Consider the following 22,555-nt stretch of genomic DNA (forward strand, 5'->3'; position numbering starts at 1 on the left):
AGGGGTTTAGCTGGGTTTTCTGGGTCAGGGTATCTCATGATGTTATAGCTATTAGACAAAGATGTCATCATCTGAAGTCTTAATTAGGGCTATCACGTGGCCCACTCACAGGGCTGTGGAGGGAAGGCCTCACTTCCTTGTTGGCTTTTGGCAGAAGGTCTCTGCCAAAATGATGAGGTCTCTGTTCTCATCATGTAGGCCCTTCCCCAGGGCTGCTCTGAACAGGGCAGTGGGTTCCGCCCAGAGCCAGTGATCCGTGAGAGTGAGCAAGGAGGATGCCACAGTGACTTCCTGACCTAGTCTCCAATGTTAGATGCTGTCGCTTCCACTTTCCTCTTCATTAGAACTGAGTCACTAAGTCCATCCATTTTCAAGATAAGGAAGATTAGGTTATTCCTCCCAAAAGGAGGAATATTGAAGACATTATGGATGTATTTTAAAAGTACCACTGGAGTGATGTTAATGTTTCATTTAAATAATGTATTTGAACTTTTTTGCATATAGCAGAACTGTTTGCATGTTCTTGCTACTTTTTTTGGTAACTTTTTAATCTTAGCTTTCCCATTTCCTGATTTAAAAGTAACACATGTTCACTGTAGACTATTTAATAAGCATAGAATAATATAAGCATGACCAATCCATAATTCTATAATCGACATAACCACATTTAACATTTTTTTGGTTTGTGAGTTATATGTACAAATATTAGTGTTCACACACATATAAACAGATATTTTATGGATAGTAAATATTTTGAAACATTTTTATGTATAGTCTTACTTAGATACATAAGGAGAATTTATTGCCCTAATTAAAATTTATTTGAAAACAATTCTATTACCTGCATAACATTCCATAGGTAAATATTTCTTTTCTTCTCTCACCCTTTTCTATTTTTGACATTTAGGCTATTTACTTCCTTTAACAACAATAAATAGGAACATAGTAAGTATATTTGCTTAATGTCTTTGTATGTCTGATTATTTCAATATGAGACTCTAAAAGCAGAATTATAATATAAACTTACTGCTAAATTGGTTTTGAAAAATTCTGTACATTTGTATTTCTATCAGTAGCTTAAAAGCCCATCTTGTAATTTGTTGAGTATTTAATATTATCATTTCTTAATCTTCACTAATTTAATAGACCAAAAAGTATATTTCACTTTTCTTTACTTTGTGTTTTGTTGGCAGGCTAGTTATTTTATTGCCTCTCTGCTCCAAATTCATTCTTTGTGTCAGCTTTGTGAAACGGAGGTGTGTCCTTTAAATATATTTTCTTTGCCCTTGCAGGCCATGACTCGTCAGCAGAGGGCACTGGAGAGACATAGTACATCAACAGAAGGAAGTAGGTCTTTTCTGATTGCTATGAGCTGACTGGCCAGGCTCTTAGAAAGCTCACTTTTTTCTTTCCATTTCTCTGCCCAGAGTGGTTTCTGCAGTGCTATTTGACAGTAGGGTGCAGCTTTCCCTAGCATTTATTTCTCCAACGTCTTTTCCAATTTTTGATTGGGTTTGTGGTGGCGTAGCCTGGAGTCTCAATGCAGGCCTGTGACTAGCTCAAATCATTGCTCTCTGCACCTTCTCCTCAAGTTGGTGCATGCTCCCCTAGAGGGCCCTGTGCGGCTGGCCATCTAGTGAGCCACTTACCCAACCTTTGTTCCATGCAGCCTGAAAGACGCTGCAGAACCAAGTCATACACAGAGTTGTAGTGGGTTCCTCCAAAGGAGGCTCCTCCAGCTCTCAATCCTACCAGCACCCCTCTTTCTCTGTGCATACCTTGGAGTCTTGGCTTTCCTGTTCCTTCAAACCATTTCCTCGGCACCTTCAGTCACAGACCCTATGTGATCTGAGCCTTGCACCAGCAGGGAAGTCCCAACCAAGGCTCTCTGCATACCTGCCCCCCTGCCCCAGGTGGCCTGCTTCACAAAGGCTGTTCCTGCTTGCCCTAAGGCTGTGGCCCTGCTCTGGTGTTCGCAGCCAGCCAACTTCTCCTTCTTGAAATAGAATGCAACCCCACCTACTCCAGTGAATTCTGAACCCCTTCCAAGCTTTTCCTTTTGGGGGCACTCTTCCTCAGTACTAGGCTGGCCTTTGGGCTCTCCTTCCATCTTTTGGTTACTCTCCTATCATAACTTAATGATTCTTTGTACTAAAATACCCCCTGTTTAAATTATTATGTGGCTTCTGTCTCCTGATTGGACACAGACTAATACAGCTGGTCACTATTAAGATACAACTTTTTTCATATACTTAGTAGCCACTTGCATTTCCTCTTCTGTGCTTTTTACTTTTCATGTTATCTGCCTTTTTTTTTCCCTATCAAACACTTGGTATTTTTCTTATGCATTCTGTGCACTTTCAACAGATTAAAGATAAATCTTTTGTCATGTTTATGGAAGGTACTTGATGCTACTTTAAGTTTTTTTTTTTAAGTAGCATCACTGAATTTTAACTGTCATATTTGCCTATCCTCTTACTAACTGACAGGTGAAAGAACAAAGAGGCAAGCCTCTGTTTTACACAATAAAACAGACTTACTGGGACTGACTAGGCCCACTTTTCCTCTCATCCAGTTTAAGTTTTGGTGACACTGAGAAGTAACACTTTTGTTCTGAAACTGTTTCATAAACCAACTGCGTTTAGTATAGAGAGCCATATCCCAGAGGACATGTAATGTATTCAAACAGTTTAACACAAGTGTATGAAAAATGCAAGTAGAAGTAGTTCACAGAATGGAAACAAGCTGCATACAACTCCATTTAACACAGAGTTCATAAATAGAATCACAAATGAGACTTATGGCATTCTCAGTTTTGTTTTTTTTTTTCAAATTGGTTTACCAACTTATAAATACCTCAAGCATTGTTTTATAGAATAAGACGTCTTGAAGAAAAAGAGCAGCACTCTAGAGCCCTTGCCCAGCTTCAGCTGCGATAGGTCCGCATTGTCCTTTGTATTCATTCACTAACAATGGTTATTGCAGACCAAGTCTGGGCTTAATAGCTGATTAAATGTTAAGTCTCCATGGTATGTATGTTTGGAAAAATAAACTAGTTTAACTGACCTAAAAAAACCTTTGAGAATATTTTTGAAAGTCATCAGTAAAACAGAGCAAAAAGGGGGGAGGCTCAGATTGAGAAAATTACAATTTGGATTTCTTAACAGAGTGCACAAGCTTTTCCTTCCCAAAGGACCAATAGTTTTGACATTACAGATAGCCAAAAGTCACCTACCACATAAAGACAGCCCTGGACTTTATGAAAATACTAGAATTTTCAAAGAGCTATAAGACACTGTTATGATCAGATTTCTTGGTAGGGTAAGAATATGCTTCTGTTTTATTTCAAGAGCTGGCAGCTTTTACTTCTAAATCATTTCTGAGAGTTGATTGTTGGTATTCCAGTTCTCTTGACAGTTCGGGCTAAGAGGTGTTTAAATTGTATCATATTGAAGACACCATTTAAATTCCAGTTCATTGAGTGTTTCACTATAAAGGCTATTTAGAATACACAGTATCCAAGCTTATTTCAGTTACTGAAACTAAATTCAAGCTCATCTCAGTCAAATTGTGAACCCGAGTTAACCTCATCATCTCGAAGAGAGAGAAGCTTTTTCAATATTCAGTCTTCTGCAGACTCAAGTTCATATATATTTGTATGAATGCAAGTACAGGATGTGGGCATTCATACAATAACATCCCTCTGATTTTGTTGAAGTTTTTTAGCAAGAGTGGCCTGTACTACTAAACTGTCGTCTCTGTTTTTACTACCTGTTTCCTTTGAAGATATTTCTGTATAATAGCCTTTTCTGTATTGAACCTGAAAATGAGAAGGAAAAAAAGAATATTAAAATTTGGATGCATTTTGTACATTCAACCTATTAAAGGAGCAAGTACCCACCATGCATGGTCTTGACTTACTTTGTTGTTATTTTTTGAATCTCTCTTGTTTCTTCCTCATTTAATCTTTGAAGGATAGATTCCAGGAGAGAAAAATGAAAGTTAATGTACTGAGCCACCTGAAAAACACACAAACACACACAAGAGAAAGCAGAGCATTTATGTGAGAGGTCCTGAGCCAGGAGGAGGCTAAGTCAGATTCAGGATGATGGGATGCATACATCACTGCTAATCTCCTCGGTGTCTTTATCCATGAGGAAAATGCGAGCGTTCTCTTTGGAAGGTCCCTGAAGGAGTCGATGCAGTAGTGGAATGTCTGTCTTCTTTAGCCGCTTCCTTTCTGAAAAAGAAAATAAGAACCAGCTACAGTCAAGAATCCATGTCAGAGAAGAAAGAAGAACGATAATTTGGCCATTTACTTACTTTCTTTTTTTTTTTTAGCTCACTTTGAAAGATGTGAAAAAAAAAACCCGTCCCTACCCTCCCAAAAACCAACAACAACAAAAAACAAACCCAGGTACAATAGGAGGCACTCAGTCAAAATCATTAAGTTGAAATTAAAACCTTTAAGTGGACTAAATATGGACTTCTTTCTGTTGTTATCCCTCAGAGTTTGACTCAGAGAATTCAGTCTTGCCTTTGGTTAGTATGTTCAGACAAATCTCCAGCTCATATATGCTTTTCATCGAGCAACACACTACAAAATATCTTTATAAGTTTTCATTCATTCACTCATTCAATAAATATTTATTAATACTTTCCTATTTCAGTTAATGTAATTCTATGTTTCTAGTTATTCAGGTTCAATACTTTGTAATTATCTTCAATGCTTCCTTTCTCTTTTATTCCACATCCAATCCTTTTGTCTTCCTTAAATATATATTCAGAATCTTTTGATATTGGAGTATTTTTATTATTTCATTCATCTGTGGGCTTCATCCATTCAGCCATGATAATGAAATAAGAAAGAAAATAACTTCCAATATGGTATATTCCCAGGACTTCTAATTTCCAAAAGTTATATACAAATACTTCTACCACAAAAACTTTCTGACAAAGTAGCTTTCACATCTGTGATTTCATTTTTATCAGGATGAAGCACAACCAGAACAGAGTGCCCTTATGTTCACTGTATTTTTTCCCTCCTTCCTTCCTTCCTTAAATATTTTTGAGTTCCTACTATGCGTTAGGCACTTCTGTATAGTTCTGGGTACACTATAGAACAAAACAAAGTTAAAAACAATTCCATCACAGACCTTACATTCTAGTGAATGATACAAATAATAAGAAAAATAATAAAACATGCCACATGTAAGTGATGAGTATTCAGAAGAAAATGAAAGCAAGAAACAGTGTGAATATGTGTGAATAACATGTGTGAATATGTGTGTACAGAGGAGAAGTTTGCAATTATTGATAGGGTGCCTGGGGAAGGCCTCAATGAACATTTGAATAAAGACATAAGATAGATGAGGGTGGAATCCTGAAGCTATTTGGGGAAGTGTGTTCTAAATAGAGTAAGTAAATAAGTAAAGCAGCCCCGAGGCCAGGGCATGCCCCAGGCTTTTAAAGAGCAGCAAGGGACAGGGGTGGGGGTGGGGAGTGGGCATGGAGAAGATGAGGGGAGGGTAGTAAAAGGTGAGGAGAAGTAACAAGCTCACTGTAAAAACCCTGGCTTTGCTGTGAAAAGAGAGACCAATGGAGGATTTAAGAAGAGGTTCACATCTCATGGCCTGATTTATGTTGTTAATAAACAATCTCTCTGCCATGTTGGAATAGACTGAAGGGGAAAGGGTAGACCAATTAGACCTTTTCACCTTACCAAGTATCTATAAAATAAATTCCCTAGGGTTCTTAAAAGCTCCAAAAGTTGGAACTGTTCTCATCCCTTGGCTGGACTTACCCTGGGGAAAAAGTCAAGAGAGGGTCTAGAGCACAGAAGCCCACAAATGAAGTAACATTATCTATTCCTGAAATTCCTCTACCATTTTGGAATCATTTTATTTGGCTGGTAATTTAGTTCCTCTCAATAACCTGCTAAAATCCTTTTTTTGACAGCTGTATCTTATGTTAACTTGGTTTTGCATTTTCAATTTGTTCTGTTCTGGATCTTGCTCTAGCAAGATTTCTTGCTTCATGATTTTGCTTCATGTTCGCCTGGGATAATTATTAGAAACACATATTCTTAGACTGTCCCCAGCTCTAGAGAGGTTTCGGAATCTGTACTTTAAATGAACTCTCCAGGTAGATAAAGGTATTGAAAGGTACCCATCTTCATTTCCCAGATTACTACTCACACAGGTGCTATATGCTGCATTTTTTCTCTTATGATTATCTTCAGTTCTTGATTTTATGTGCAAGAAATTTTGACACAAAATATAAAAGAAAACATGATATTTACAGATAAATCTTTAAAGACCTACATTTTTACAGTAAAAATGGACATTTTTTATTATAAAAATAACACATGCTATTGAGGAAGGAAAACGGAGTACAAATTTTCAGTTATCAAAAAAATAAATTCTAAAGCCCTGATATGCAGCATGGTGATGGTAGTTAACAATATGGTACTATACACTTGAACGTTCACGAAAGTGAATATGAAACCTTCTTACCACAAGGAAAAAAGTTTATATAAAGTGGTGGATGTGTTGATTATCTTGATATTATTGATCATCATTCCACAATGTAGATATGTATCAAATCATTATGTTTGTACTTCAAATATATACAATTATATTTGCCAATTATTCCCAATTATTCTTCAATAAAGTCAAAACACACAGACACACACTCGCACATACACTATTGTAATCAAATCTACGGAGAGAAGCATGAGGCAGAAGGTGAAAGTCGCCTGGAGTCCCAGGGCTCTGAGACTGTCAGCATTTCTATCATCTGAGCACCATCCCTCCCTATGTCTCTTTCTACACAAGGCACACCATCCATCCAGATGGTGGTATACTAAAATAATAAAATATAACAAAAACAGTGGTTTTTTACTGTAGACATGGTTTTTTAAATCATGATATTTTTCATTCCATACCATTCTCCCTGATTGTATGATCATATATACCACATATGTAAATAGGGATTTATAGCACTTTTATAAAAATTGGATCATAGATAAACATTTTAGGCATCTTGCACTTTTCATTTACTGTATATTATAGAACTTCCTCCTATTCAACTGGCATAAAGCTTACTCATTCCATTTAATGATTCCCCTAGGGTAAGTAACTTTAGCTTTTTGTCATTATAAACAGGATTGCGTATAAATCTGTAGGTACCAGTCTTTTTGTTTTTGTGAAATAAATTCTCACAGTGGGATTGCTGGGGTAAAGAATACATATGTATACTGTACATTTTAATAAATACTCCTATAGTGACTTCTGAAAAAGCAAAGACAGTTATATTTTCACCAGAATTGCGTGGAAGTAACTTTTACCTTTATCTACACTAGCCAGAGGTAAAATCACTTAAAAACATTTTGCCCATCTGATGAGTGCAAGGTAACATTACATTGTGGACTGAACCTGCATTTCCTTCACTACATTTCTTTGAAGACTTGTATTGCCTTTTCCTAAAAAATATTTGCTGGTCATTTTAATTTCTTATTCTTTGAATTGCTTTATCATACCTTTTTCTGTTTTTACTGAATTAGTTGCAAGGAATCTTTGATATTTTAGGCACTAATCTTTTTTTCTGGTATTCTTCATAATTTATTCCTTATACCTTTTACATGTTTCTACTTTTTTATACCTTTCAATGTTTTTCTTAAGCTAGCATATGAATATATACAGCCTTAGAAATTAAAAAAATTACATGTATATTTCTTATGTTTAAGCTTTCAAATGATGAGAACTTTCATTTTGTGTATATTTGGAGATCCAGCTTTAATTTTCTTATAGATATTCTGACATCAAAATGTACTATTTTATTTTTTTTATTACTGGTTTAAACATTCTGAAATTTAAATCATCATCTGGGATATTTCCACAATCTCACATTTCAACTTTTTCAAATTTGAGGTTTTCAAAATTTGAGCATCACCTTAGGGTTTCTCTGATCTCTCACTAGCAGCTCCTAGCATCCCACAGACAACAGCTTCCCAGAGCCTGGTTCTCACATTCTACCCCCTACCAGCCACTTCTGAATGCCTCTCTAATGAGGAAGAATAACATCCTACAGTGTGTCAGACACTCTGCTAAGAAAGAGATAACAAGATCAGAGGGAAATGATATGCAATGATGACTCCAGTAAGAGCCAAAGCGAGAAGGAAAACCAGAAAGGCGTGCAAGAGACCAATAATGACTTAAATGCTTAACAATTACTGGAAAAGTTCCTGGGAAACTTCATGGATTCGTGAGGGCTTTAATCCTCCTTCAGATAATTGAGGGTTTAGCCAAGGAGTAAATTCTTTTGTATTACAAAGTCTTCTAGGATACCTTATTCGTTGGTTCTTCTAGAACCCTCCCCTCTTTCCTTCCTTCTGCCCTTTCTTCCATGGAATGAAGTCAACTGCTCTGCTGCCTCCTCATGGGCAGAATACTGTAAGCCACAGGAGACAAGGACAAAGCACAATCAAGCTTTCTTACCTCCTGTTGCAAAAAGAATGTAAAGCGCAAAATCCTGGGCACTGTTTTCAATCTGTCAGTGGAAAAAAATGAACAGACATGAATTCTTTGTTTTCATATGATGTTTTCTAAGCCAACCAGACCCAAATTATGTATCCATCATCTCACATTAATGTTCACTTTCAGGCATGAAATCCTCTGCTCCCTGGGAATAATGTAATTTCTCAGGGCACAGTTGATAAAAGGTGTCATACATAGGAAAAAATTCTTTGGAACAGAACATTGAACTTAGATTTACATGTTCATAGGTCTTTTTCAGAAGAGAGAATTTATGGGTGTAGAGTTAAATTATAAAGAAGGTATTTATATCTTAGTTCAGTGATAAAATTACCTTGAATTTCTGAAGAAGTTGCTTTATTACTTCTTCAGTGTTCATGTTACTGTTTACTCTGACCTTAGTTTCTGATCCAAAGGCTGGAGTGAAAATGGATGTCTTAAAAAACAAACAAACAAACACATATGTCTTAAAATTACAGCAAAGTAACAACAGTCAATATTTTGAAACTGGCCTTCTTTGGGCAAAATAAAATAAAAATCCAAGGTCATCAAGTATAAAAAGCCTGTTTTCCTGTTTTTGCTTCTTTGCTGTTGTTGAGTGTCCTGTCTCCTTTTAAGAAGCCTTGCATTATTTCTAAAGTAAATTAGGTAAAATATAATCTAGCCATGTACAAAATATTTTCACTAGATAACCACACCATTATTTAGTACAATTTAAGATTTTAAAACAAATTAACTATTATAACTAAACACAATTGGTAGGAATGCAGATTTGGTACAACTACTGTGGAAAGCAATGAGGAGATACCAAAAAATTAAAAATGGATCTGCCTTTTGACCCAGCAATCCCACTTCTGGGAATATATCTGAAGGAACCCAAAACACTGATTTGAAAGAACATAAGCACCCCTATGTTCATTGCAGAGTTACTTACAATCACCAAGATATGGAAGCCACTCAAGTTCCCATCAGTAGGTGAGTGGTTAAAACAAATATGGGACATTTACACAATGGCATACTACTTGGCCATGAGAAAAAGAAAATTTTGTCCTTTGAAACAGCACTGGATGGACCTGGAGAGCATTGTGCTAAGTGAAATGATCCAGTCAGAGAAAGACAAATGCATTTGATTTCACTCATACGTGGAATCAAAGGAACAAACAGAACTAACAAGCAAAATAAAGACAGACTCGTAGATAGAGAGCAGGACAGCTAAGGAGGCGGGCAGTCACGGGGCAGAGGGATTGAGCAAGAAGGAAAAAGGACTCATGGACCTGGACAACAGTGTGGTGGTTACAGAGGGGTGAGGAATATATGGGGACTAAATGGGTAATGAAAAAATATATAATGAAAAAATATATAATAAAAAAAGTGGAAAAGAAATATAAAAACTTTTTTTAAAATTGAAAAATGTGAAAAAAAGGAAGCTGAGTTAAAAAAAAAAAAGTAACACAAACAGGCTTTTTCAAACTCACATGCCACTTTCCTCCTGCATAGAAATAATTGTTCTACTAATTATTATTAGTTTGAAACATATGAAAGCTCTCTGTTTTGATTGATCAGAAATGATCCAATGTTGGCAATTTCATATGGATCAGCCTGTATCTTAGCCAAGGGTTGGCATGAAAGTGCTACCAGTTGGAGCTCTGAAGTGCTACGAGATCTGTTCAGAAAGTATCCAGCCATGTAATGTAAACATATAGGCATTTATTGAAGAAGATTCAAGATACAAGAAACATTGTACATAGAATAATGGCATGTCAATCCCCTTCCAAGTAGGGACCTTGGGACTCACATAGTTCTCCCAATTTCCATCAGCTCCCCTGTCATATTTTCCTGAATCTCATAAATGGTCTGAAATCTCTTCTCTTTCAAAGGTGATTTTAGCTTGGGGAAAAAACCACAAGTCATAGGGTGTCAAATCTGGGCTATAGCCATGGGTGAGTCACCTGGGTGATTTGATGTTTCACCAAAACCTCTGCATGAGACGTGATATATGAATGGGTGCATCATTATGATTAAGTTTCCAGTCACTAGCTGCCCATAGATGTGGCCTTCAGAATCATCTGAGTAGTTTCCATGGAGGAACATTCCAGCTCAACGCAAAATTTGATGCAGATTTGTTGCTCTACTTTCTCAGTCACTTTGAACGCAATGACCACACAGTACACATGCTCACTCAATAACGGCGTCTACCCCCCCACTATCCCCTGAATCGTGCAGTGAAGACATCATTGTTCATGCATGCACCTTAGCTGCCAGGTTACATCAAGGTCATGCAAACCATTCTTGTTATATTAACAAAGGCTGGAATTTTTCTGGACAGACCTCATACGGTTTGACATCTTCATGGAGTTTGACAATAGAACTAGATTAGGATTCAGGAGACCTAAAATCTAGTGTCTGCTAATTCCAACTTTCTCAACTTACTTAGCGTTGGGACCTGAAGAGGCCTCAATGATTTCATTTACACAATAAGAGAGTAGGACTAGATAATCTCCAAGACCTCATGTGCCAACATACAAGGACTTTGAAATTATGTTTTTCAGAGTTTTATTTTAAAACAAATTCTTTCTATCAGTTTTGTTGGCCAGATATCTAATACAACCCTATCATAAAATTATTTCTTATTGCATGGATAAAAATATGCTACAGGTCAAGTCATATTCATACGTTACCTACTAATATCACAATGTAAGCTCTAATGTGGGTGTTATCCACAGCCTAACAATGCTGGTTATTATCAAGAGGTTTCATGGTATAAAAACACATTTAAAGACTACATCAATTTAAGTTTATAGATGCTCATAATTACATACCCATTGATAGAGTGCTTTGGGTTTTGGAGTTTTCTTTTTCTTTTTTCTTTTTGTTAGTTTTTAAATTACAGTGAATGACATTTGTATAAAATACTTGTAGTCCCAGCTTGATCTCTTTCAATCAACAACAGTAAAGGTAATGTAAATGGAATTCCTTTCTTCCCTTGTATTAGGCACTGTGTTTAACTCACCTTGTTTCATTCAATCTCTTCAACAGCTTTGTGAAGTAGGAAGGATGGAGGAACTAAGGCGAAGAGATTGAGTACATTTTTAACTTCGCTCAGCAAGAATTTGAAATCAGGTCAGCAAGCTAACACCCAAGCATAGAACCATTTAACCACTATGCTACATGGCCACCTTAGTAACAATTTCATTTTTATCACAGGAGATCGCATCTGGAAGTCAATCATTTGGTACAATGTGGCTTTCTCAGCTTCCTTTAACACAAGTCACCTCACCAGATGACCACACATGGCATAGTTCTGGGAAGAAACCAGGGAAATCTGTAGTTGCGCACTGGTTGGGGAGTGTCTATGTGACTTTATGGCCAGGAGATAATTTTTGAACAAAAAAAAAGTGTTAATTTGAACAAAGAATTCAGAAGAGAGGTTGGCTTGTTCCCACCAGCCTCCAAAGGCATAATACTGATAACCTCACAAGGGTGGAAGAAGGAATAAGGTAAAAAGCCCTATAGGAAAGGCTTAAGATGAAAGAATTATTATCTTGAATCAAAGGGCTCAGAATGGTGCCTGGCACAGAGTAAATACTTTTGAAGTATTTATTCCATGAATGGATGAATAATTGTTAAAATACATGACATGAAAAATATTTGTTTTAGAAAAATGATATATTTTCTACCTTCAGTACAGTGAAATGTCTTACAAATAGCATGGAAAGGCACATGTAAATTGAACACATATTAGGTGAAAAATCAGAATACAAATGATATCTAAACTACAGCTATACTTATATAAAAAATAACATGTGTATTTTTACAAGACTTGGAAGGGAACATGCAAAATGAGAACTTTGACTTATTAAAGTAAATAGGACTCTTAAAAATTTAAATAGTATTTAAATGTTAATGTTTAATGTACTGATTTTTTTCCCATGTCCTGAGCTCCTTTCTGGCAGGGGCTTCAATGGATTTATTTTTATATTTCCAAAGCTTGGCATAGTACTGCCACTTAAATAGGGATCATCCATCATGGTGGCTAAGAATTTGGGTTCTGGAGTAAGACAAAGCTGGGTTCAAGTTCAAAGCTACTACTTAAAAGCAGTATGACCTAACACAAATTGTCTAACCTCTGTGAGTCTCAATGAACTCATATGTAAAGTAGGTAAAATAATGGTAACTATTTCATAGTATCATTACAGTGATAATGAGAAAATTAATCAAAATTAATTTAAAAGTTAAATACCTAAGGCACAGAGAATACCCAGTCATTATTAGATATACTAGTACCATTGTTATTGTTAGTATAATAAAGAACACTATTTTAAATGACACCAACAGAATTGAAACTCACTTCATGGTTGTAAAAGTGCCCGTTAATAGAGGCTCTATGTCTCTGTCTGTCTTTTCTGTCCATCATTGGAGGCTTCATCCTTTTTCTGACCAGAGCTGCTTCACTCATGGTTCTATAGAGCAATGGAGGTTTTGGCTCTTCATCTTCAAGAGGCTTCAGAGTGCTGCTGTGATAAGATAAATAATCTGGGAAGAATAAAGATGATAAGGCCATATCATTTAGTGTCCACCTCTTTGCATTCTGGGTGGACTTGTATATGTATTTAATAACTAAATATGTAGCTAAGCAATGGATTCTAATGCTTTTAAACAGTGGGAAAATAGCAATGTTCTCATGTAGGAAGAGAGCCTGCTGGTGATACTTGTGTTCCATTTTACCTTGAGAGTTTAAATAATTCTATATTGTAATTAAGAGTATCATAAAATAATCATGAGATAGTTCACTTCCTCCAGTACTGGTCCTAAAATACAAGTAGATTTTTATGGTATCCTTGGTGTCAAGATATTGAGATTCCCCTAGGTTTAGATGAGTATTTTTTTTCCAAGTGGCTAATTGGAAAGATCCTTGTCTACAAGATGTCAAGAGGCCATGAGACAAAGATAAAGGAATCGTGGAAGAAAAATCGTGTTTGTCATAGAAAATGGTTTATTACAGTGTGACAGCAGAGGAAGCTGAATTAATAATAGTTTGATAAAAACAACTAAACATCAGAGGTTGTTGGAAGACTTGGGAAGGTAAGGCCAAAAGGAACCCTTGTTCAGTGTGAAGCCAGCTTGTTGACATCACTACCAGGAACATGAACCCACTGGCAGCCCCAGTCATCTTCCTTTGTGGATCAGTACATATTATATGGAAACAAAATCCATGTGCAATACAGCATCACACCTGACACTTAGTAGAGTTTTAGTAAATGACGATCATTGATGTCATTAAATCACATAAATATTATTGTTATAACTACTGATGTGACTTGTTATAGAAGCTGGCATTTTCCATTGGTTTGGCATGGCCTAACATGACAAGCTACTGAGTATACTGAACCATCCTAATCCTTGAGGAAAATATTGAACAATTTTATGAATATAAACTTTATTCAAATCTCCCTAAAAATCTGGGCTCTGGAGACATCCCTTAGTGAATTGGTGTAATTTTTAAAATCATCACATTTTTATGTAGGCAAGTAACATTCTTAAACACCATACCAGAACTATAGTGATTTAAGTTAGTATGCTTCTAAGTGCCTTTCCTAAAAACATGAAATAAGAGCAGTGTATAAAATGTTAAATTTCAGAGAAACAGTTATGATTCATTCATTAAAGTCTCTTTACTAATAACTGTTTGACACTGACCTTTCTGGGGATTCATTGATTCAGGCACTGGAATCTGGGTCTTGTCCAGTTCACTAATATTATGAAGATCATCAAATTCTCCCCAGCGTGTCATTCCCCTGAAAAATAATAGATCTTACACGTGACATCAATTTCATTTATAATGAGGTCTATGATGGTTTTCAGATTTACAGTATTTATATTAGTACTGTGGGCCCATGTTGATAGGTAAATCATCCTAACTTATAACGATTTTACATTATTAAAATAATATTTATATCAGAGTGCTCAGCATGTATTTTAAATACTTGCCTTATTTATTGTGGACATATCTTAATGTAATAATTCAGTTATACACTGAAATACAAGATTATATAGATTCTGTAAAATACATGTGCAAACAGAATTAGTAGAAACCAACATAATCCATTTTATACAGAGACCTTATAATGCTTTCAAGTGAGTTTGGACACAAGTGTTCATTCTGCCAACATGCCTTGGGTTCCTCTTTTTTTTTTTTCCAAGCATTGTTGGGTAGAGTAGCTCTAAAATAATAAGACAGTGCCTATATTTTAGGTGTTGACTACTATGAAGAATGCCATTTGCAAAGAAGAAAAGTGTATAGAAACTTCTTTTCTAGAAAAACTTGATTTATATGGATACTAACAATTGTCAATATATTCTAATGCCTAGAATAAGTAAAACTGAGCAGCATCTTATTTTTTCCACATGGGCCAATAGTCATATTTTGTTTTTTTAAATCTGGCCTTAGACAAGTTACTTTACTTCTCTGTGGCATTTCTACAAAATAGGGATGATAACAGTATGAGCTATAATAAGGTAGTTGAAAAAATTGAGTTAATTTGTATAAGTCTTAAAAACAGCACCCAACATATAGTAAGCATTCAATATTTGTTAATGATCAAATCATCCTCATCTTCACTGTCAACCTCATCATAGTCACCATGATCTACATCTACTTCATTATGACCCAGGAACCATTGGAGATCCAAGTTATTCCTGGATCTCTATATGTTAATGGATACTGTTATTGACAGGACCACCTTAGTTTTACTACAAGTTTTTTTCATAATGTCTATTTTTCCTTATGACCAAAAATATTCACCCATAGGAAATTTGTGGCACTAACTGGTGGCAACAAAAATTACTTATTAATATCAGTGCTCATTATCTGTAAATTAATAAACCTGATATAACCACTTAAACAAAGTGAAGGATAAAACTCACATGATCATATCAATGATGCAGAAAAAGTATTGATGATATCCAGTATTCATTTTTGATAAAAACAGCCAGCAAGTGAGAATAGAGGAAACATACCTCAACAAAGGCTGTATATGACAAACCCACAGTCAACATCAAACTCAATGGGCAAAAACTAAAAGTGTTTCCCCTAAGGTCAGGAGCAAGGCAGGGATGTCTACTTTCAACACCCTTATTCAACATAGTACTGGAAGTCCTAGACACAGCAATCAGACAAAAAGAAGAAATGAAAGGCATCCAAATAGGAAAGGAAGAAGTAAAACTGGCATTGTTTACAGATGGCATGATACTGTATATAGAGAACCCTAAAGATTCCACCAAAAAAACCTACTAGAACTGATAAATAAATTTAGTGAAACAGCAGGATGCAAAATAAATATCCAGAAATCAGCTGCATTTTATACACCAATAATGAACTATCAGAAAGAGAAACTAAGAAAACAATCACATTTATAATTACATTAAAAAAACAACCTTGAAGTAAATTTAACCAAGGATGTAAAAGACCTATACTCAGAAAATTATAATAACTGAAGAAAGAAATTGAAGAAGATAGAAATAAGTGAAAGCATATAATGTGTTCATGAATGAGGAGAATTAGCATCATTAAAATATCCATACTACTAAAACAATCTATAGACTCCCTGCAATTCCTATCTAGATAACAATGGTATATTTCACAGAATTAGAAAAAATATTCCAAATATATACATAGACCCACAAAAGACCCTGAAGAGCCACAGGGATCTTGAGAAAGAACAAAGTTGGAGGGATCACACTATGAGATATCAAACTTTACTACAAAGCCATAGTAATCAAAATAGCCTGGTACTGGCATAAAAACAGACATATTGATCAATGGAACAGAATAGAGAGCATAGAAATAAAAACCATGCCTTTATGTCAATTAATATTTGACAAAAGAGGCAAGAACATACAATGGGTTAAAGATAGTCTATTCAATAAATGGTGTCAGGGAAATTGAAGAGATATGTGCAATAAAATGAAAATAGACTACCTTCCTACACCATACACAAGAATAAACTCAAAATGGATTACAGACTTAAATGTAATATTTGAAACCATAAAATCCTAGAAGAAAACATAGGCAGTAAAATCTTGGACATATCTCATAGCAATATTTTTTCTAATGTTTCCTCAAGCAGGGGAAGCAAACAAAAAATAAACAAATGGGACTACATCAAACTAAAAAACTTTTGCGAAGCAAACAAAAGCGTCAACACAATGAAAAGATAAACCGCAAATGGGAGAACATATATGCCAATGATACATTTGATAAGGGGTTAATATACAAAATGTATAAAGAACTTATAAAACTCAACACCAAAAAACAAACAATTCAATTTAAAAATGGGTAAAAGACCTGAATAAACATGTCTCCAAAGAGGACATACAGAGGGCTAATAGATATGAAGAGATGTCACTAGTCATCAGAGAAATGCAAATTAAAACTACCATGAGATATCACTCACACTTGTCAGAATAGCTATCACCAAATCAATCACAAACAAGTGTTGGTGAGGATGTGGAGAAAGGGTAACCCTTTGTATTACTGGTGTAGAATGTGCAGATTGTACAACCACTGTGGAAAACAGCATAGAGTTTTCCTAAAAATTTAAGAATGGGACTGCCTCATAATCCAGTGATTCTACTTCTGAGTATATATCTGAAGAAACCCAGAGCATGAATTTGAAGAATATATGCATCCCTATGTTCATTGCAGCAGCACTATTCACAATAGCCAAGACTTGGAGCAGCTCAAGTGCACATCAAGCAGCTAAAGTGGCAGCTCAGGAGATGAGCAGATAAAAAAAAATGTGGAACATTTACACGATAGAATACTATTGTTCTTGGCTGTAAAAGTAAAGGAAATCTTTCCTTTTTTGACATCATGATGGACCTGGAGAGTATTACCTAAGTGAAATAAGCCAGTCAGAGAAAGACAAATACCATGTGATTTCATTATACATAGAATCTAACAAACAAAATAGTAAGAGACACATAGATACAGGAAACAGACAGCTGTTAGAGAGGAGAGGGGTGGGAACTATGTGAAAAAGGTAAAGGGTTAAGAAAAAAACCTCACAGACACAGACAACAGTATGGTGATTGCCAGAGGGAAATGGGGGTTGGGGAGGTAGAAGAGAGTAAAAGGGGGATAAATGGTGACGGAAGGAGATTTGACTTTGGGGGGTGAGCACACAGTGCAATATACAGATGATGTATTAGAGAATTGTACACCTGAAACCTATATAATTTTATTAAACAAGGTTACCCTGATAATTCAATAAAATTTTTTAAAAATATTAGTGGTGGTGAATATGATAGACATGATATTTTTTCCCCTTGACCTTTCAATTATTTTGGTCTTTTTTATACTTTTATAGCATTTGAGCCTCACAATATTCTTATGAAGGAGATAAGGAAAATCTAATATATTTGTTCATTAGTTGTCCCAGTGAACTCTACTACCTAGAGAATAGCCAGTCCAAACAAATGTCATAATGTCAAGAAATACAGGCAATAACTTTAACAACAGGAGAACTATTAGGTCTTGACTCAGAATCTAGTTCTTATTATGACAGATGAAATTATCCATTCCTCTCATCTATAGAAGATTAATAAAAAAAGGAGGCAGATAAAATTACCATAGAAAATTGGGTAGCAATTGAGACAGAATGCCAAAGAAAAGCAAAACCTCAAAAGGCAAAGCAACCAGATTCTATTTCATATGGGAAAATGAAATGCCCAAGAAGGCCAGACCAGTGATGTGCTTCACTGGAAGTGAAGCTCTAGCAGAGCTTGGAAACTCTAGCAGACTTGGCACCTGTTCTCACTTTCTTATAACTTAGCAGTTTCACACTACTACAGGGAAACAAACATGGTTCAATATATGCAGTGTTTAAACCTGTTTTCTTCCTACCATTTTAGGAGACTACACAAATGTTAGCTCTGGATTGTATAATTTGAAGTATCACCATCTACAACTTTGCCCATGAGTAAGTATGAGGACAGTTAGCCCATAGTTTCCTAACCAAACTGATTAGAACTTTATGTAGTACCAAGTAGTTAAAGTTGCCCCAGCATGAGACTATTTACATCACTCTGACCAAGCTCTGGGATACATATGGTTAGCAAATTTAACTGTGGGGAGGTTTGCTAATGAGTTTCAAGGAAAAAGGAGGTAGAAATTTGATAGACAAATAGAATGCAGTCACTTTTCTACCCATATTGTAACACTATTGATAACATTCAAATATACATCTGTCCAGTTTTGGCTCTTTGTTTTATTCTGCCATGACTTGTCCAAAATGTCCCAAAGCTGACTTCGGAAAGATATGAAAAGAGGAAATAAAACTGATATAAGTAAATATAAAACTGTCATTTTAAAAAAATTTTTAAAGAAAATACTTGTACCAAATATGAAAGATCAAAGTACTGTCCATAGACTTCATTCCATAAAAAACTAATTACAAGTGATCACAGATCAAACAACCTAATTTATTTAAGCTTCTACCACTCCTATTAACTGTCTCAGTGTGGCTCATTTCAAATGTAATTAAAACAAACCAGTGTTCCTCCTGCTAAGATAGCAGCATAGGTAAATGTGGCACTCACTTTTTCACACAGCTACATCAAAATTACAACTAAACTACAGAACAGCCATCATTTAGAACTACCTAAATGGAAGTCCTACAATTACAGAATTAAAGAAGCCACATTGAGACTGATAGGAGGTTCACAGGCATGGAACAGGCTGGTCACATACCCACACGTTGCAGATAAAAATTGGGAGGGATATCTTGGCTGCAGAGATCCCTCTGAAGAGTGAGGAGTCCCAGACACACACCAGTCCCCTCATTCCAGGTTCCAGTTCCAGGAAGATAAGTTCCCATACCTTACAGTTGTAAAAACCAGCAGGGACTGAGGCTGAGGGAGATGGAGGGCTCTGGAGTCCTAGGCAGTTCCTCTTAAAGGGCTCATGCATGGATTACCCAGACTGCCTCCCTCTGAGCTCCAGCACTGAAGCAGTAAAAGGCACCAGACACAAACAGGGAAAGACTGAATTGTCTGACATCAGCATGAGAGCTGGGGGAGCAGCTTTCTCTCAGACTAAAGTGCTGGCAGAGGCCATTGTTCCTTTGATGAACATCTCCCTCCCCCAGAGCTATCCCCCCAGCCCCACAGAGCTATCAGGCTGGTGTCATATCTAAGTCTCCATGGACCTGGTTCACACTGTTCACTTTGCCCTGGTGATTTCCTGAGACACTGTCTCTCCCAACTTGCAGGCCCACCCAAGATGTTTCCAGAGGCTTTTGCATATGAAAGTCCTGTTTTGGCTCTTCCTGGTGTATTTCTGGTGCCTTTCAAGCTACTGTCCTAGAGTTGGAGCTCACTGTGGAACATGAGCTGTGCAAAGGCATACCCTACAGAGCAGAACTTATTTCAGCAAGGCTGTGGTGCCCACTGAGTCTACCCTTTGAGTATGTTATTTGTAGGGGGTACTCGGGTAGTAATGCTTTGATGTGGTCTGAACCTACCCACTGGGTGTTCTGGCTCTGGGAATTCTTGAAAGGTTCAGGGCAAGGTCAACCACTGGCCTATCTTCTGCCCAGGGCTAACCCTACATGAACTACAAAGTGATCTGTAGATGGCTGCTACTTGTGCTGGCTTGGAGGTGCTCGGGTAAGGCCAAGCTGCAAACCAGGCCAGCTGTTGCTAGTGACAGAGCTGAGGCCACTTAGTGAGAGATATGGGGCCACACTGAAGCCAGATGCTGCTTGTGTTGAGAGATTTTAGGAAAATCTGAAGCATGAGCCATTCAGGCATGAATGGACAGTAGCTTGAAAGGTAGCCAGAGATACACCAGGAGGTTGGTGGTCAGTAGCTGCATTCTTGCAGCTAGTTGGCTTGGGGGGTAAATCCCCCCCTTTGATGTACTGATAGCAATCAGATCTCAACTACAACAGGTCCTGTGTGCACAGTCCACACAAGGAACAAACTCAAGTGTCCAGTTTGGGTGATCAAGAAGGCTATGCACTGGACCTTACGGAATACCCACTACATTAGGGCAGTCTACCAAGCCTGGGAGACATAAAAGCTTTACTTAATGCATAGAACAGATATAGAAGGCTGCCAAAATGAGGAGACAGAGAAACATGTCCCAAATGAAAGGATAGATCCAAAAAGAATCTTTTCTCTAGAAAAAGAATGATACAAAATAGAGACAAGCATCTACTAGATGCAGAGTTCAAACAGCTAAAAAACAGCTAAAAAAATCCCCAAATTAGGGTAGTATAAGGGCATCTGAGACAACTTAAAGTGTGCCAACATTCACATCATGGGGGTACCAGAAGGAGAAGAGAGAGAGCAAGGAATTAAAAACGTATCTGAAAAAATAACAACAGAAAATTTCCTACCTTGGTAAAGGAAATAGACATAAAAGTCCAAAAAGCACAGAGAGTTACAAACAAGATAAATCCAAGAAGCCCACACCAAGATACACCATAATTAAAATGGGAAAGGTTAAGCACAAAGGGAGAATCCTAAAAGCAGCAAGAGAAAAGCAGTTAGTTATCTACAAGGGAGCTCCCATAAAACTGTCAGCTGATTTCTTAACAGAAAGTTTGCAGGCCAGAAGTGATTGGCAAGAAATATTAAAGACAATAAAAAGCAAGAATTAACAACCAAATTATCTACCTTGCAAGGCTATCATTTAGAATCAAAGGGTAGATAAAGAGCTTCCCAAAAAAGAAAAATCTATAGGAGTTCATCATTATGAAGCCCTTATTATATGAAATGTTAAAGGGTCTTCTTGAAGAAGAAGGAGAAGAAGAGAAGGAGGAGGAAGAGGAGGAAGAAGGGGAAGAAGAAGAAAGGGAAAAATATGAACAATAAAATGGCAATAAACACAAAAAATCAAACTAGCATTACAAATTGATGATTCTTTCAAAGGGTGAACTGAAAGACAAGATGGCAGCCCTTGCTGCTGCTGAATACACAACTTCTACTTCTTGCTCCACATCCACCCACTAGGGATATCAAATCTGTGATCCTGTGACAAAAGAGGTGTAAGTTCTGCCCTTAGAAATCCAGCATGGGGAAGGAGACCTGAAAGAAGTTTATAGAGTAAGGGAACAGTCCATTTCTTTTCACAATTTATTTGAGGCTCGGTGTGTAAATGAATGAGGGTGTCTAGGATTGGATTGAAACAAAGACTAGTGACTTAGGTGGCTCTGCACCCCACTAAGAAACCAGAGGCCAGGGAACAACATTATAAATTATGCTGCACCTTCCTGATGAGAGTTCATTCAGCTTATTTCCAAGAGGGATTCTAGGCTAATTAATCACACCTAAATCTAATCTCACTCTTATGTGGGTGAAAAAGAGGAGTGGGATCTTTTACTGACAGTTTATACCCACCAGAAAGATCTCACATACCGTGGATGTGTACTCAGACAGTCTCCCGTAAGTCTCATCACTGTGGTAAAAATCAAGCAAAGTATTCCAGGGGATTCTTTCTCAATCTTAAACTAAAGGAGATAATTCCTTTTTCACTTATAGCAATGTTTTAATAAACAATGAAAAATGAAAATGGGGTCCATGGCAGTACATCATGAGGACATTAATTTATAATCTTCCACAGTATGTGGACAGGCATCGTTATTGCCTTGTGTACCTGGGCTCTTGAAACATCCCAAAATTCAGGATTTCTAGGAAAAAGTTTCTGTATTTAAATTGAGACATAGAAACTCTTGGGATATTCAAAATAATGATGGTTTAATGTGATAATATAATATCTTACTGCATTCCCTTGACATTTTCCCATAGTGTTCCATACTTATCAGGTTTTCATGAATCATATTGGGTTGGGAAGGTGGCAGCGTGGTCGGAGGGAACGTATTTCCCTTCCCCTATTCACAGGAGAGAAACTGGCTGATCTGCAGAGGAACAGAGCAAGGGGCCAACAATATCGCAACATTTATGAAAATAGGACATCAAAAATTATAGCAGACATTAAAAAACCAGATGGCAAGGAG

General features: G+C 36.6%; 1 protein-coding gene across 3 annotated transcripts in view; it reads right to left on the bottom strand.

Moving 5' to 3' along the window:
- Positions 1–885: 885 nt before the first annotated feature.
- RASSF6 (Ras association domain family member 6) overlaps positions 886–22,555 on the bottom strand; it is a 65,334-nt gene continuing 43,664 nt past the window's right edge. For all 3 annotated transcript variants that reach the window (XM_036021969.1, XM_028507248.2, XM_036021970.1), the window contains exons 5-11: positions 14,232–14,329; positions 12,883–13,067; positions 8,869–8,970; positions 8,499–8,550; positions 4,122–4,240; positions 3,922–4,019; positions 886–3,820 (exon numbers count right to left, since the gene is read on the bottom strand). In XM_036021969.1, the coding sequence (XP_035877862.1) occupies positions 3,745–3,820; positions 3,922–4,019; positions 4,122–4,240; positions 8,499–8,550; positions 8,869–8,970; positions 12,883–13,067; positions 14,232–14,329 (730 nt within the window). In that variant the 3' untranslated portion in view covers positions 886–3,744. The remainder of the gene's footprint in view (positions 3,821–3,921; positions 4,020–4,121; positions 4,241–8,498; positions 8,551–8,868; positions 8,971–12,882; positions 13,068–14,231; positions 14,330–22,555) is intronic.

Source organism: Phyllostomus discolor, chromosome 1 (genome assembly GCF_004126475.2).
Source record: "Phyllostomus discolor isolate MPI-MPIP mPhyDis1 chromosome 1, mPhyDis1.pri.v3, whole genome shotgun sequence".
Taxonomy (NCBI): Eukaryota; Metazoa; Chordata; class Mammalia; order Chiroptera; family Phyllostomidae; genus Phyllostomus; species Phyllostomus discolor.